Below are 17,859 nucleotides of genomic sequence, written 5' to 3' on the forward strand. Positions count from 1 at the left end.
CATTTAAAGTCAATGGCAATAACAATTTGCAGGCTTATCTCCAAGAACGCAGGAAAATTTTGAAGAAAATTAATAATACAGTTTTGATTATGCAAATCCATCATCCTATAGTTTTCGTTAAGAAAATCTGGAGGTCACTGGGACTTATTTTTACTAAAAATCTTCTTGAATATTGGGCTTGGAGGGTGACATATTCACATATAAAATGAAGAAGAAAGGGACATGAGACAATAATTTTGCTGTAGGACTTCCCGTCTCTCTGTCATTCTTGATCAAACCAACTTGTCAAGTTACATTCAAGAAGACTATTGGATGTTATTTATAAGCAAAAGTCCAAAGCCTAGTTTACCTCCTTATCTCAAAATCTCCCACCCCTCTAGCTTTCAAAAAGACATCACATTCTGATAATTGCCATGATTATCATTATATATAGAAATACTTATGAAGTGTGTTCTAAGACTAGTATAGGTAAAGGTACTCCAGTAATGACGAAATGGACTAGAGTTGTATTGGTTGGTGCAAGTATCTGACAGCAAATCCAAATTTAAATCCCCCAAGAACATAGTATTTATACTATATTAATATATCAAGCACAAAGAAACACCAACATCCAAGAACTTCTGAGCTTCTGTCTCTGCAAATTCTGTTATCACAATGGAGGCAGATTCAAGCCAATTGGCAGAAGCAACAGCAGGTCATAACTTGGAAGTTGGTGAAGAAGGAAGAGACCCAGAAAGCAATACACTTCACCAGCCACTCCTCAAGAGAAATAGGACACTATCTTCTAATCCACTAGCCTTGGTTGGAGCCAAGGTCTCACATATAGAGAGTTTGGATTACGAGTAAATAACTTAATGACCCTTCTTTCTCTTACATTTCTTGTTTTGCTTTTTTCCTCGAAGAACATTTTGTCTGAATTGGTATGGCTTTGATGCAGGATCAATGAGAATGATCTTTTCAAGCACGATTGGAGAAGCAGATCCAAAGTTCAAGTCTTGCAGTATATATTCTGGAAATGGACATTGGCCTTTCTTGTTGGACTTTTAACTGGATTAATTGCAACCTTCATCAATCTTGCAGTTGAGAACATTGCTGGTTACAAGATTCTTGCTGTGGTTCACTTTATAGAGAATAAAAGGTGAGTTTTCCGTTCTCTTTTCATTTTCTTTTCCCAATCTTGATCAAGGCTGGTTGTGATCATTAGAATGTTTTCCTTTTTTCATGATGTATGTGGTGCAGGTATTTGACAGGGCTAGTCTACTTCACAGGGGCTAATCTTCTCTTAACCTTATTTGCTTCCGTCCTGTGCGTGTGTTTTGCACCAACTGCAGCAGGGCCTGGTATACCTGAAATCAAAGCTTATCTCAATGGAGTTGATACTCCTAACATGTTTGGGGTTACAACATTGATCGTTAAGGTGTGCTAGCTTTCAAATGGAATTTTCTATAATTGAATTCAAACTTAATGGTATACAAACTTAGAGCCAATAGATGTTGAATTTTAATGCTGTTGAAAACTAAAACACACGAAGTATAAATGGATTTGTGTTTAGAATCGTTGTTGAACTAGTATTTATAATCTTTGTTGGAATAAGATAGTTTGAGCTTAAATATACGAATTAAAGAAGGGAGGCTCAAATACTCTGTGTGTTTTACCATTGGCATCAGAGCTTTTTCAACAAATGCAAGCAATATAACAGAGCAAGTTTCAGCTACCTGAAAGAAAAGATCACATGTTTCTTCCATTGGTTTCTGAAGGCTAAGTTTTAAGGCCAATTTGATTAAGTTTTTGGAAGTAAAACGTTAATCACAAACCTTCTACTTTTAGTATGCTTGTTTAGATCCCGCAATGGGACAGGAATTTACCGATTTTGTTTAGTGTAAGAATCAAGTTACTGATCAGAAATGCATTTTATGAGTTCTGTTGCATAGGCATTCAGTAATTGACGTTCCCACTAAAAACAACATGAAAGTCCACATCCGGTCAAGGACGGATCTTGGATATTAGCATCGAGTTATTTCAATTCCTAGGAATCCTGAAGTCTTTTCCTTGCTATTGTTAGATATTTGGAAGCATAGGAGCTGTCTCTGCTGGACTTGATTTAGGGAAAGAAGGGCCTCTGGTGCACATTGGCAGCTGCATTGCTTCCTTGTTAGGCCAAGGGGGACCTGATAATTACCGACTCAAGTGGCGCTGGCTTCGTTATTTCAACAATGACAGAGACCGCCGAGATATCATCACCTGCGGTGCTTCCTCGGGTGTTTGTGCAGCTTTCCGTTCCCCAGTGGGTGGTGTCCTCTTTGCTCTTGAAGAGGTAGCAACATGGTGGAGGAGTGCACTCCTCTGGAGAACTTTCTTCAGCACAGCAGTAGTTGTGGTAATCCTCAGGACTTTCATTGAAATATGCAATTCAGGGAAGTGTGGACTGTTTGGAAAAGGAGGGCTGATAATGTTCGATGTGAGCGATGTTGTGGTGACATACCATGTGATGGATGTCATCCCTATCACCATAATTGGCATACTTGGAGGAATTCTGGGAAGCCTCTACAATTACCTTCTCCACAAGGTCCTTGTAGTCTACAATCTCATCAACCAGTAAGCAGACTAATCCGACTCTCTTTAATTGCATTACAAAAATAGAGTTGACGCATTACAATCTTTGAATTTCTAAAATGCTGCTAAACAATGCAACACTCACAGCCACAGGAATCCTCGACTGAACTGATTCAATTGTTTATAGCATGAATGAAACAATCCTCGGTTTAAAACCTATGCCAAATATGAAATGGGTGCTCAATTTCACCATCAAGAATCACTTCATTGTCCACATAGTTGAATGAATTTGACAGAAAGGTTTAGACTGCCTGTTAATAATCACCTGTTGTTTTTGTGCAGGAAGGGAAGAATACATAAGCTCCTTCTCGCCCTAACTGTTTCAATCTTTACCTCAGTGTGTCTATATGGCTTACCTTTCCTTGCCAAGTGCCAACCTTGTGATCCCTCTGTACAAGAGATCTGCCCTACTAATTCCCGGTCAGGCAACTTCAAGCAATTCAACTGTCCAGATGGCCACTATAATGACCTTGCTACTCTCCTTTTCACAACAAATGATGATGCCGTTCGAAACATCTTCTCTTCCAATGCTCTTAAGGAGTTTCAGCCTGCATCCCTCCTAATTTTCTTTGTACTCTATTGCATCCTAGGACTATTTACCTTCGGCATTGCTGTGCCTTCAGGACTTTTCCTCCCCATCATCCTTATGGGCTCAGCTTATGGCCGTCTGCTTGGTATTGCCATGGGGTCCTATACCAAAATTGATCAAGGGCTTTATGCTGTTCTTGGTGCAGCCTCCCTCATGGCTGGATCGATGAGGATGACTGTTTCACTCTGTGTGATTTTCCTTGAACTCACCAACAACCTCCTATTACTTCCCATAACAATGATAGTTCTCCTTATATCCAAAACTGTTGGAGACAGCTTTAATCCAAGCATCTATGAAATTATTCTGGATCTAAAAGGCCTGCCTTTCTTGGACGCGAACCCTGAGCCATGGATGAGAAATCTCACTGTTGCTGAGCTTGCTGATGCCAAACCACCAGTAGTCACTCTTTGTGGAGTTGAAAAGGTATCCCGGATTGTTGAAGTCCTCGAAAACACCACGCATAATGGATTCCCAGTTGTAGACGAAGGAGTGGTGCCACTTATGGGGCTGGCCACTGGGGCAACAGAACTACATGGCCTGATCCTGAGAGCTCACCTAGTTCAAGTGCTGAAGAAAAAGTGGTTCTTGCCAGAGAAAAGAAGAACAGAGGAATGGGAAGTAAGAGAGAAATTTGACTGGGTTGAGCTAGCTGAGAGGGATGGAACAATTGAAGAGGTGGCTGTGACAAGGAATGAGATGGAAATGTATGTTGACTTGCATCCTCTCACCAACACAACCCCTTACACAGTCGTGGAGAGCATGTCAGTAGCAAAAGCCATGGTGCTCTTCAGGCAGGTGGGACTTCGCCATATGCTCATTCTACCCAAGTATCAAGCAGCTGGGGTAAGTTTTTGTTCAGAGTGACATACCAACTGCATAATTCTTTCTAGTACTTGATTTCATCGAACAAAATCAATTCAAGATGGTCAATCAACTTAGAACTTGTGAGTTTTGAAGGGTTAAACCATCACTAACCCAATGGTGATGTTCCGTTTGCAGGTCCCTCCAGTGGTTGGGATACTGACCAGGCAGGATTTAAGAGCACATAACATCTTGCTTGCCTTTCCTCATTTGCAAGGATCCAAAAGCAGAGAAAAGAAGCACTAGATATCTCCTCCCAGTTCAGCAAATGAGAAGTTGAGTGATTACAGCGGCTGGAACAAACACATTTCTGTCTTTGTCGATTTCATATTTTTTCCCTGAGTTCTACATTCTTTCATCAAATTCTACAGGAAATTGGATGATGAAATTTCTCTCCATTCTTTCTTTGGACTTCACAACATCATTTTTCATTCCTTTTCACAGAAGAAGATAAGAGGCGTATAATGATTTGCTGTTAGAGCCTTGTCTCATTACATGTAACACGTGTTAGAAATATTTGAAAGAGAAAAGGGAAACATGGTGGAAGACAATATCATTTCTTCTGGGAGAGAAAATCAAGAGAAAATCCTAATGAACTTGAATTTAAATTACAATACTAAAAATAAAACCGATGCACAGAACAATTTAAAATTTTATTTGAATGGACTTCAGCACTTCTCTTTAATTTTAAAAGTCTAAAATTTTTTGAAATCTGAATTCTGATGATTTTTGCATCATTCTCATCTCTTGTTGATGACAAAAAATCTCAATGTCTTATTCCCAGCCTTCAATTTGTGGATGCTTTCCCCTAAAACTCTATTAAATTATTGAGTTGCTGTAGAATTCACACAAGAAAAATTTGTTGCTACGCAACTTATCTTCTTATTTTAGCAATTATGTTTACTTAAACATACTTATCTAAGCTCTATTTTGGTTTGGTGGCAGCTGATGAGAGCAGAGGAGAGATCATAGGCTGTTCGAGAGGAGGCACGAAGGCACAGTGAAGTGAAGCTTTATATATATATATATATATATATATATATATATATATATATATATATATATATATATATCCAATACCCTATTACTCAAATGAATTGAGACATTCCCCATATTTTTTTAATATATAAGAAAATATATTCATAAAATTTGAATTATTCAATTCAAATCAATAACATTAAACTATTTGGTTCTCTATTACTAGCTATTTTAACTGCGCTCTTTCGTGGATTGTAAATTATTTTCAACAAATGTTTTTGGATACACAAGCTTTTTGACGCATTGTTTTACATAAAAAAAATTATAAGTGTAAATTAAAAAATTTATTGCAAGTATCTAATTAAATAAATTGATAATTATTTGTGTATATAAATGAAAATAAAATCATTAATAATAACTCAAAATAAAATTAGAAAAATTAAGAGATAAATATGAATCAAGATATTTGATTTCGCAACGTTGAACATTTACTCAGTTGTGTTTATCGAATTTATTTATTAAAATCAGAAATTTATTCAACCAGACAATAATAAAAATAAACACATGCATGAAATTAATTTAATAAAAAAAACAAAAAAATATCATGCAAGATTACACATATTAGAAATATTTTTTAAAAATATTTTTTTTAAATAAAGTTCACCTATGTAAAGACAAGTTAATAATCATGGAGGAAGGATATTAATTGAAATATCAATTAAAATAATATCAAAATCAAAATCAAAATTAGAATTTTTTTTAAAAAAGCAACGTCACAAACGCATTCAAAAGAAATAGAAAAAACAAACTACTCGGGTAACAACCTTGATTGAGTTTAGTAAGTTAGTTTTATTTTAATTAAACAATAAAAAAATAGACAATGATATTAAAAGGAATTTTTTTATATAAAAATAAAAGACCATGATAACTTGAAATTAAAAAAAAAAAACTTCATAGGTATGAAATTGGATTAAAAAAAGAAGAAAAATGACTTAAGTCAACTCGAGTTAGTGTAAAGGACATGTGACTTGGATAATAAAAGGCGAGCCAATCCAGGTTAACCCACAAAAACTCGTGACCCAAGTCATGAAACTAGGATAACTCGATAGAAAATAAATTGAAGAAAACCACAAAACCAATCTTTTTTAAGAAAAAAAACTAATATCGAATGATGAAACCAAAAAACAAATAAGCCAAAAAAAAAGGATATCAACCTCGTTAACTCTTCAAACCTTTGATCCAAGTCATTAGACCATAAGCACCGTAGATGAAAAAACCATGAAGCACAATCCCTAACAAATCAAACGGTGAATGATAAAACTAGAAAAAAAAACAAATTACACGAAATGATCCATAGAAAAAAAAATATCATTAAAACAATGAGGGTTAAAATTGAAATAAAATATAAATTAGAGGGCAACCCATAATCTTTGATTGAAGAGTTTAATTGAAAACAAAAATAACTTTAACAAAAGAAAAAAAAAGAATGAGGACCAAGTTGAAAAAAAATAGTACATCATAAACTTGGATTAAAGGATTAAATTGAAAAATAATAAAACTTTTATAGAAGATCTAAGGTAAAAAAAAATAAAAACCAAAAGAATAAGGACTAAATTGAAAAAAAAATATATGATGAATTGCAATTGAAGGACTAAATTGAAAATCAATAAAACTTTTGTAAAAGGATCAATAACAAAAAATCAAAATCAAAATCAAAATCAAAAGAATAGGGAACTGAAACTAAAATACCAAAAACAAGGACCAAGTAATACTGGGGGGGAACAAATGCCCAGCGATGACAAACAACTTTATCTTCTCCAACAGACACCTCACCAGGAGAAAGAAAACGTGGTGATGCTTTTAATGACACTGTAGAAAGGTATGTTTTGCCACTAGGAGGCGCCGCACACGACGTTCAAAAGGCGCAGGCGCATCCCACGCACCAACAACTTTTTGAGTATCTATATTAATTATTCAAAATAAAAAGACTAAAATGCCCGTCATTAGTCTGGAATTAAAAAAAGAACCATTATGATAGGAAAAAAAAAAAGCCCTTGGACGTATGACTTGTTTTTTTTCCTTAAATTTAAGGATAAAAATGTAATTTTGCTATTTTTTAAAAAATAAATAAAATGAAATACCCTTGGTCAACAATTTTATAGTTTTTTTTATTTGGGGGACAATTTAATTATTACTGTTTCAAAAAGTAAAAATAACACATATACCCTAAACAATTCTTTAATGACCAATGGATCACGAGAGAAAAAAAACATAATTTCATTGTAGTAATGAATAGTTTTTTGTGTCTATATGTATAGTGATTTCTCTACACGTTTTAAAGTTTTGGTAATAATTAGTGATAATAATTGTGACAATGACCGTGAATATTGTCGTCGAGGGCGATGTCAAGGCTGGTGCGCTTTGAAATGTGAGCCTTCTAAGAGGTACGCTGTTGGGAAGGAAAGTGTTTTTGGTTTAATCATAAAATTATGATTAAGATATAGGATTCACCACCTAGTAATAAGGTTACTAGGAAACCTAATGGTCTGCGAGAGTCGGAGTAAGAGACTGATTGTGCAAATGAAAGATACATCACCCTCAGTGCACCCTACCTAAGGTAAGTTGCATTGTTGTTTGATTATTTTTCTAAGTCAAGTTTCTATCCGTTGGTTTTCTTCTAAAGTCTAAAACAGATCTCCTTTCATGAGAGAGTCTCTACTTTATTGGATTCAATTCTAACTGTTTTAAAGTCTAAGTTTTGACATCACATTTATTTTGTATTTTATATCTTTAATACCTGAAGGTGTACTCTATTATATAGTTTTACACCTCCAAATATTAAAGTCTACATCTAAACCCTAATATAAAATGAACAAAATAATTGGTGTAGGATTTTTGATATTTTAGTCAAATTTTAATGGATAATCATAAACTGGGTACGATATTTTTTTTTTACGTTTTAAAACATGAGAAAGATGCTTTTTTTTTTTTTGAAAATATGCTTTTTAAATTGTATGCATGAAAACAAAATTTTTTTTAAAAAGGGGAAATTAATTTAAAAGTTTTGAGATTTTGTTTTGAATTTTTAAATTTTTAAGAAATTTTTCGAAGAAAACCAGGTATTTTAATACAAGATCTGTATTTTACAATGTAAATATATAGCTCGATATTATGTAAAATTGATAGAAAAACATGTGAGAAAATAAAAAAAATCTAAAAAAACTTTTATTATTATTATTATTATTATTATTATTGGGCTGGGCGAACCAGCCAACCGAAAAAAAATAAAAAAAACTTTGATAATCGTAACGGTGACCATTAGTTTTTCGAGTAGCATCTCATTTTTACCATTTCAAATGGTTTCTCTAAACTCCTCCTTTTGGATAGCTCACAACAAAACTTTTTATATATACTTTGAGCCCAGGAATCATATGTTAATAGGAATGAGCCTCCATCATTAAAAATAAATAAATAAATAAAACCAATAGGCATTTACTATAGACATAGATTTAAACACTGAAAATTGAAACAATGCTTTTATGTCTTCGTTCCTTTTGACAAAATTGATAATGATTGTTTTCAGAGGTATTTTTGTCTTCTTCAAGAGTTCACTAAACATTGGTGAATTAATTAAAGATAAATTTGTCTATGCATAATTATGCACGGTATAATGATTTTCTTACCTTTAAAAGCAAAATATCATATCATCACTTGGGAGTATTTTTGACATTTCAAATTTATTGCACAATGAATTATTGAACTTACACTTGGAAGCCAAAAAAAAAAGAAAAAAAATGAGTGTGCAAGGGCATTTGTGTATTTTTTTCTTCTAGTTTTTGGGTAATTATCAAATTGAGAGAGGGGCTAATGTGTCTTTTACAAGATATTAAAAAAATAACTAAAAGTCATGAGGTTTTTATTGTGTACATGGACTCAAAACATTGTGAATTGAAATGATATTTTGATATCTATATTCTTCTTGACAAAATTGATAATGGTTGTTTTCAAGAGTATCTTTATCTTTTCCAAGGGGTTTCACTAGGTATTGTTGAATTAATTGAAGGCAAATTGGTCTACGTATATTTTTTTGCATAGTATAATGTCGTTTTTATCATTAAAAGCGAAGTGACATATATATATCTATCACTTGATGATATTTTTGGCATTTCAAATTTAATTGCATAATGAATTATTGAACTTACCCCTATAAGCAAAAAAAACAAAAAACAAAAGAAACGGGTGTGTAAGGCATTTGCATTTTTTTTTTTTTGGTTTTAGGGTAATTATCGAATTAAGTGAGAGGTTGATATATCTTTTACAAGATATATAATATTATTTAAAACAATTAATGTTTGTGGTGATCATGCAACTAATTTACGTAGCCAATGGTGGCTTTTAAGGTGGCGGTGAAATCCTCATAACGGTCCCTACCTGACCAAATGACATGTGTTTCTTCTTTGCTTTTAGTTCATCATCAATAATAGTTTCTTTTTTCTTTTTCATTTTCTCTCTCATCTCAGGGAAGCACATTGACCCTAAAAAGAATTCAATGCAACCATTCAATTAGTTTTTTTTCTCATATTTGATCCTTGGTTTTTTATTAGTATTTGTGTTATTTAAAATAATTTATAAAATTCAAATTTGTTTCTAATTTCACCCTCATTGATTTTTTTATTTGTTAAATTTGATCCTTGAAAAATTCAATGCAACCCTTGAGTTAGTTTTTTGTCTAGATTTGATCTATGATCTTTCGATTAATATGTACTTTATTTAAAATAATTTATAAAATTAGAATTTGTATTCAATTTCATGCCCTTTGATTTTTTCATCTGTTAAATTTGATCTTTATTCTTTTAATTGCTATTTATTTTATTTAAAATGATTTTTAGAATTTATTTTTTAATTTCATCCCCCTTATGTTCTTTTTATCAAATTTGATTCTCAATTCTTTTATTGCTATCCTTTTACCTTTAAAATGTTTTTAGTTTGATTTTTGTTCTTGATCAACATTAAATTTGTTGGGGGTTGAGTTTCTTACTTGGGCTTGAGTCTATAGCTTAATAGGTTGCGAGTTTGAGATATTAATCCAGAATTAGAAGATTGTTTGCTTGGTTTTTTTTCTTTTCTTTTTTTAATATTATTTTTTGGTATATCATCCGGTATTTTTTTCCGCTTTGTATGGGATTTTTCAGATGTTTTGATAGTAACAGGGTTTCCTTGTTTTTTTTTTGTCATTGCTAGATCTATCTCTTTTAAAATGAATCTTTTTTTAGTTTGATTAAATTAATTTATTTCATCTTTTAATATTAAATTGGATTGGTATTCTCTCAGTATTTTTTGTAGTCTTTTTTATATCTTTCTTTTAAAAAGAAATCAACCTAAATTTCATGAATCAACCTAACCTAAATTGCATATAAAAAATTACTTATGATGTTTTTAATATTTGAAGATTTTAACATAAAACAAATCTCTTTATTATTTGCTTCCTTTTATATTAATGAATTTTTCTAAAAAAGAAAAACATTATACCTTGTAGTATATTAACTCGATAGCTTCATCTTAATAATTATACACATATCACTCTATCATTTTTAGTTTCGGGTTTCTTATATAAAAAATATATTTTTATTATAATACAATTGATAGGGTTTGATCAATAACTCAATATTGCATATTTTAGGTTGATTTCTAATAATATTGCACACAAACGATTAATAATTCTAATTATATTTTTAAATTTTGATTTAAAAATTACTAAACATACCACTCGCAATTTTTATTTTTTTCAATATTTACTTTATTTCGAAGGATAATATTGCTTAATAAGTGAGTAACCTTGTTGAAGAAAATCATAAATTGTTGCTCTCTCTTTATTTAGTTAAAGTGATAATAATAAAAGAAATAAAAGGGAAAAATACACGAGTCCATGTTATGTCGGCAGGACAGATGGACAGGGGAAGCTGCTCAGTGGGCCAATGGGTCCCACCAAATAATCGTCCACCTCCCTCCCTCCTGTAACTCAATATAAAAATAAAAAATAAAAAATAAAAAATAAAAATAAAAACAATAGAAGAGATCGTTTTGGCAGCAAAGAGAGAGAACTGTTGTTTGCCATCATCATTCATCAATTAACCATTCCGGTTGATTTCTTTCAAGAACAAACTTCCGACCGCCGTGCAGCTCCGGTCTAGCGATCCACTGCGTTTCTATTTTTTGGTGATCTCTAATCTCTCCTTTTCAAATTCCTCAAATGTTTTTGTGTATTTAATTATTTTCTGACTGTAAAATAATCATGAAAAGTAATCAATTTGTGGGGTTAAATTTTATCCCTCTTGTTTAGTTTAATGAATATTTGGGTTGGTCAATCTTGCTTTTAGTTTTGGAGAGATTTGGTGGAAAATAAGAGAATATTGGTGCTTGGTTGCTGAGAAAATCGTGGTTTTTGATTTGGATCTTTAAGTCTATTAATGGGGTTGCCTGAATTTAATCTGTTAGCTATTGTGTGTTAGGGGATTGTTAATACTATTTTGCTTAATGGCCTCTCGTTAACATGACTATATTCATGCCCATCTTGAATCTTGTCACTTTTTCCATTGCTTTTGTACAAGCATCAAAGTGATAATTTCTTTTCAGCTTAATGAAAAAAAGTTGATGCTGCAGATACAAATCGTAGTTTTGATATGATGCTGGTTTATTTGGATTTTGTTTTTGGTAATTGTGATCTGAAATGAACAAAAAATGGGAGGATATTTAAGGTCTTAAAAAGTGGATTAGCTGTTATGGATGGCATATAAAATTGGGGTGTATTTGGTATCCATGTTTGGATTTAATTTAGAGATGTTGCTAAGGTTTATTTTTATAGAGCTTAGCATGCCTCCATAAATTTGTAAACTGGTTTGTGATCTGGTGAGTTATCAGTTTGGTGAAACTGTGTAAGGTAGTACTTACAATCCTTTCTTATCATTCATTCAGTTATTTGTTTTGTGGAAAAAGATAAATGGATTATGGGAAATAATATCATCACTTATTCTCTTCTTGTACTGGTATGTATTTATGTGTTTGTTAAGAATGTGGATTATCAGAAGAAATGAAATATCTGTGAAAGTGATGATCTAAGAAACTTTAGCATTGCTTCATCATTGTATTGATGTTATATTTCCTATAAAGAGACACTTATGTATCAATCAATTCAAGAGAAAATGATTATTAATGTTGTCTCTCCTTTACTTTTGGTTCAGATTCTCTTAAAGATGTCAGGTTCAGGTCAGCGCTTGAATGTGGTTCCTACTGTTACAGTGCTTGGAGTTGTGAAAGCTCGCCTTGTTGGTGCTACAAGAGGTCATGCTCTTCTCAAGAAGAAGAGTGATGCTTTAACTGTGCAGTTCCGGCAGATTCTCAAGAAGATTGTCTCTACAAAAGAATCAATGGGAGATAAAATGAAAGCCTCCTCATTTGCTTTAACTGAAGCAAAGTATGTCGCTGGTGAGAACATCAAGCATACTGTCCTTGAGAATGTCCAAACTGCAACTCTTAAAGTCCGATCTCGGCAAGAGAATGTTGCTGGTGTTAAGCTTCCTAAGTTCGACTATTTCCATGAAGGTGAGACTAAGAATGACCTCACTGGATTGGCAAGAGGTGGCCAACAGGTTCAGGCCTGTCGTGCTGCTTATGTGAAAGCTATCGAGGTTCTTGTTGAGCTTGCTTCACTTCAGACATCATTTATGACGCTTGATACGGCTATCAAGACCACAAATCGTAGGGTCAATGCACTGGAGAATGTTGTGAAGCCAAGATTGGAGAATACTATAACCTACATCAAGGGGGAGTTGGATGAGCTTGAAAGAGAAGATTTCTTCAGATTGAAGAAGATACAGGGTTTCAAGAAGAGGGAAATTGAGAGACAGCTTGCTGCTGCCAAGCAGTTTGCCGAGGGACAGGTTGCTGAGAAAGTTTCCTTGCAGAAAGGGATTTCATTAAATTCAGCTCAAAACATGTTGTCTGCTTCAGAGAAGGATGAGGATATAATTTTCTGATGCTGAGGTTAGTTTATATGTTTTTCCTTAGGATGTGTGGCTTTGGTTGCTGTTGCTTTGTCTAAGGAGGATTCCTATTACTATTTAGATGGAGAATCTCATTTCGGAATAAGAGTCTCATGTATGTTTCTATTTATTGTGTATTAAATTTCTGACCATCAGTGAAACTCTGCAAAAATATTTGTTTGTTAGTCTTTGGTTGGTAACTTCGGCATATGTATTGGATCACTTCTTATTTTCACATAAATGCAACAACAGGCATTGGAACCTTTGAGAACTTAAATCTTCATTGATCTTTCTTTTGCTGGTGATGTGAGATGGTTTTGCTCACTGCTGTTCCTTCTTCCTTGAAACCCGGATTCTTTTTACGAATACTCCTTAATCCTCCACCTGCTTGATACTTGAGCAAAGGATCTTGCTGAAAAGGATTTGCAAGTTATTGTCGTATCTTGTAAGTCTGCCAATTTATGACTTAACAATTATTCATCTACTGAAAGGTGCTTTATGCTTGTCTGTTACTAGTGGAGAGGAAGTAGGCATATCTGCTTGCTCGCTTCACTCAATTCTTTGGTCCTGGTTTTGATTTTAATGTTGTTATTCGCAAAAACTTTCTTGACAATGGATTGTCAAATCTTTAAGCGTGCATTTCTGCTGTCAAAATGGTGGTTGTTGATATTCCATGACGATGGATTTTCAAATCTCTCATGGGTGCAGTTTTTGTCTATCAAGAGCATAAATCCTACAAAGATTCTACCATTGCCCTGAATGGATTTTCAGTCACCTATAACAGAACAATGAATCACCTTGACCAAATCTTCTAGGAGAGGATGCTGAGGTGGCTTTTCATGGCCATTAACACCAATGTTTCTTTGGCATGATCAAGGCGCAATTAAGCTGTTTGATTTTAGTGAATCGAGTATAATTTATCAAATAAATTCCTTTCTGTTTGTGGGAACGAAAGTTGAGATAAATTTTATGTTTTGAGTTTTTTGACAAATTATACTCGACTGAAATAAAATAAAATACAGAAACGTTTCTGACCAAATCCATAATAGAAAAGCTCTTAATGAATTGGTTATTTCAAGTTGCAATTCTTTTAGACCTTGTGTTGAAAATTCAGGAGCTGCAAGGGAATCCACATATCCAAGCTAGATATCAACTTTCGTATTAACTTTACTCATGATTTCACAATCACATCAATATGCCAACATTAAGAAAACTCTTTGTTTCACTGTAGTTTTATTATTGTACACAGACTTCCTATCATTGTGAATTATAAACATAACACATAATGATTTTACCTTTATAAACATAACACATAATGATTTTACCTTTATAAACATAACACATAATGATTTTACCTTCATAAACATAACACAACTGACCTTGGAAGCGAAGATATAATAGTCTTTTTATTGTTATTTGCACAGTAAAATTATTGATATGCTGTTAGAGACAAAAATTAAAACACTGGTAGGCAGGGGCGATTTCAATTTTTATTTTATTTTTGTTGCACAGTCAAATGACCAAGATACTCTTTAATCAAAAATTTCTTTTCCTTTGATCAATTAAGTTTTTCATCTTTGTTTTTTTTATATATAATAATTGAGTTTAGCATTAGCAGTTTAGTATTTTGGTATAAATAAAATATTATTTAATCTAAAAAGAAAGGTTGTGCATGAACCTAACGCGGACTTGCATGGGTGCTCTTGCACTTTTGAGACAACACTTACAACGTCGTCCAACGGCCAAACTTCAGCTTTCACAACAACATTTTAATCCTCATGATGTTGTCTCCATTCCTGGGTAGCGTGTTTGGCAAAAATATATCAGGTTTTATGTTGGTAGCCTTTTTTCTTTTTTTTTCCTTCTTTCCTCTCTTCTTCTCGGTTCTAGAGCTCACCCTTGCACATTTTAAAAGTACTTGTGGTTGTCTCATCAGTATAGCGTTGTCCGATTACCTAACTCTAGCTTCCACAGTGAAATTTTAATTCTTATAGCATTGCCTCAATTCTTGGGCTGTGTGTGTGGCAAAATATATTGGATTTTGCATCGGTAATCGTTTTTTTTTCCTTCTTTTTTTTTCTTTTTTTTTTTTGGTTTTAAAGCCCACCCTGCACATTTTTTAAAGTAGCATTTCGATTTATTTTTTTTTTAAATTTGGTTCATGTTGTTATTTGTTTTATTTTAAATTATTTATAGAATTACAATTTTCTTTCAATTTAATCTTTCTTTGGTTTTTTCACGTTCATTTTATTCTATGTTAGATTGTTACTTATTTTTTTTATTACTATTTACCTTGTTTTTAATTCTTTTTTATTTGAACTCTCTTTCGTGATTTTATCCCTTAATATTTTATTGATCGAGTTTTTGTTTAACTTTTGGGTCGCAAGTTTGAAAATTTTGATCATGTTGGCTTAGATCTCTCTTTTTTTTCAAGTCCTTTTTTATAATTATTTTTGTTGATACCGTCCTTCTATAAAATTATCTTGATCTCATGTGTCAGGTCATGAGTTTCACGTGTTAACCCAACTTTGCTTAGAAATATATTTTTTAAAATTTTCATTTGTTCTTGCTGTTGCCTATTTTTTATTTATCATATTATCAAATTAATCGAGGTTTAACCTGAATATCTAATTTCCTTATTTCTTTAAAAACACAACCATCTCTTAAACTTTTCTTTTTCGAGTTGAAAAAATAGTTTGGCCCGGGCCACGGGTCACAGGCCACCAATCTAGTTAACAAAAAACAAAAAAAGAAGAGGATTTTAATATACCCCTTCTCACAAAACATTATTCAATATAATAATGTTTTTTTCTTTCTTGTTTTTTAATCTATATATATATTTTTTTAATTTCAATTACATCTTTCAACATGAAATTTAGTGAAGATTGAGTTTCATAATTTTTTTTGATTTACTTTCTATGGAGTTATTATGGTCTCATGACCTGACATACGAATTAGCGGATTAACACATGTTGATCCGAATCGATCCAATATATTTTCATCTCAATATTTATAAAAATAATCTCATCTTAAATAATTATTTTAAGTCAAACTATATTTTTACCTGTCATTCAGGTTTTTTTTAGACACATCAAGTCGAACAAGTTTTATCGGTTTAATCCTCACATAATTTAATTTTTTTACTAGAAAAAATATTGACTACCCATAAACATTTCTTTCTTATGTTTTTTTTTTAAAAAATCTAATCCACAATGTAGCACTGACCAAAGATATAGTAATAAATAAGAGAACTAGGGTTTTAAATTTATTTTCTAAAACAATGCCAAGAGAATGATCACTCTTCTCAAGCATTGGTTTTATTTTACTTTTTTCAATCCCGCCCAATATCTTTTTTTCGCACATTAGAAAAGGTGCCAGCGACCTGTTCTAATACTACAGAATCCAATATCTCTTCGGTCATCAGGACTCTCAGTCGCGTCATTGGGCTCAGCAGTTTGTGCTGGAGGACTCTCTGATTCCTGCTTCTTCCCTGCAAAAAAATCTAGGTGACAAAAATAAAGTGAAAGTATAAACAACCAAAAAATTGGAAAAAATAAAAATGGAACAAAGTTTCATGGGAATTCATACCAAAGCATGTCAACAAGCGAATCATCTTCTTACAGGAGAAAATTGATTTAGCAGAATTGGCGGTATGCAGGAAAACTTAACCAAAAACAATGTAGAAAATTATATATAAAAAAAAAAAACTAAAGAAGGAGAAGTTAATGTATTCCAAGAAAAATTTCACTATTTATTGAAATAGTAAACTATCTAAAAAAAAACTTTGCACTACGCAATTATCTTCACAAATTGTAAGATTAGTTATTTTGTTTTACATTACACAATAAAATTACTAATTTAATCCTAAAATAAAAAAAATATAATGCCTATTATTCAAAGGTGTTTTGGTCTTTTAATTTTTTTTTCAAAATAATATAATTACCTTGATGTTCTTAAATAAAAAAATCAACATAACTATCTCAGAAGAGCTTCTTTTTTTTTTGTCATTTTACATCAATTTTACTGTTGATTTGAAGGTTGCTCAAGAGTATTTTTGAAGTTGACATTTATTAAATATTATTAAGAAAATATGTTGGACATCCATAACACGTGTCAGCATGTAGATGATCCCCGCTTTGTTTAGACGGCAAATGCAAGGTTGTCCAGCTATCAAATATTGTCTTCTATTGTTGTATTTTAAAGGTCTTGGTGTCTCTGACAGGTGGCATGACACGTAGACCAGATACGTCTCTGGTTTGGTGCTAACTATCATTTCTTTTTCTCTTTCTCTTTCTTCATCTCGAATGCATTGTTAACCCCTTCAAAAATTCAAACCAGCCCTTGCAATTTATCTTTTCTTCACATTTGATCATTGTTCTTTTTATTACTATTTTTTTAATTTTGAATAATTTATAAAATTACAAATATTTTTTAATTTCATCCTCTATCATTTTTTAATATATAAATAATCTATCAAATTACAAATATTTTTAAATTTTACCTATGTGATTTTTTAATTTTTTAAATTTGGTTCTCATTTTTTTTATTGCTATCTTTTTCACCTTTGTAAAATTTTTTATTAATATATATTTTTTTAATTTTATCTTTTAAAATTAAATTGACTGAGAATTAAGCTTTATAATTAATTCAGGTCTAGAATTTCACAGGTTGCGAGTCTTTGCGATTAGATCGAGTTGAAAAGATTTCCTCGAGTTTACTTGTTTTTTTTTAAGTTGATTTCTTATTTTTATTCTTTTTTGTTTTGCTTTGCTTTATTAC

At 32.1% G+C, this 17,859-nt stretch overlaps 2 protein-coding genes across 2 annotated transcripts; both read left to right on the forward strand.

The window, feature by feature from the left end:
• Nucleotides 1–228: 228 nt before the first annotated feature.
• LOC7456226 (chloride channel protein CLC-b) lies at nt 229–4,614 on the forward strand. Its single transcript, XM_002300065.3, has 6 exons — nt 229–842; nt 938–1,138; nt 1,240–1,417; nt 2,063–2,595; nt 2,896–4,045; nt 4,202–4,614. Exons 1-6 carry the CDS (start codon nt 655–657, stop codon nt 4,307–4,309), a joined length of 2,358 nt encoding a protein of 785 aa, XP_002300101.1. The 5' UTR covers nt 229–654; the 3' UTR covers nt 4,310–4,614.
• Nucleotides 4,615–11,088: 6,474 nt separating this feature from the next.
• Nucleotides 11,089–13,357, forward strand: LOC7495775 (V-type proton ATPase subunit D). Its single transcript, XM_002300064.4, has 2 exons — nt 11,089–11,257; nt 12,280–13,357. Exon 2 carries the CDS (start codon nt 12,292–12,294, stop codon nt 13,072–13,074), a length of 783 nt encoding a protein of 260 aa, XP_002300100.1. The 5' UTR covers nt 11,089–11,257; nt 12,280–12,291; the 3' UTR covers nt 13,075–13,357.
• Nucleotides 13,358–17,859: the final 4,502 nt, after the last annotated feature.

This window comes from Populus trichocarpa, chromosome 1 (genome assembly GCF_000002775.5).
Source record: "Populus trichocarpa isolate Nisqually-1 chromosome 1, P.trichocarpa_v4.1, whole genome shotgun sequence".
NCBI lineage: Eukaryota > Viridiplantae > Streptophyta > Magnoliopsida > Malpighiales > Salicaceae > Populus > Populus trichocarpa.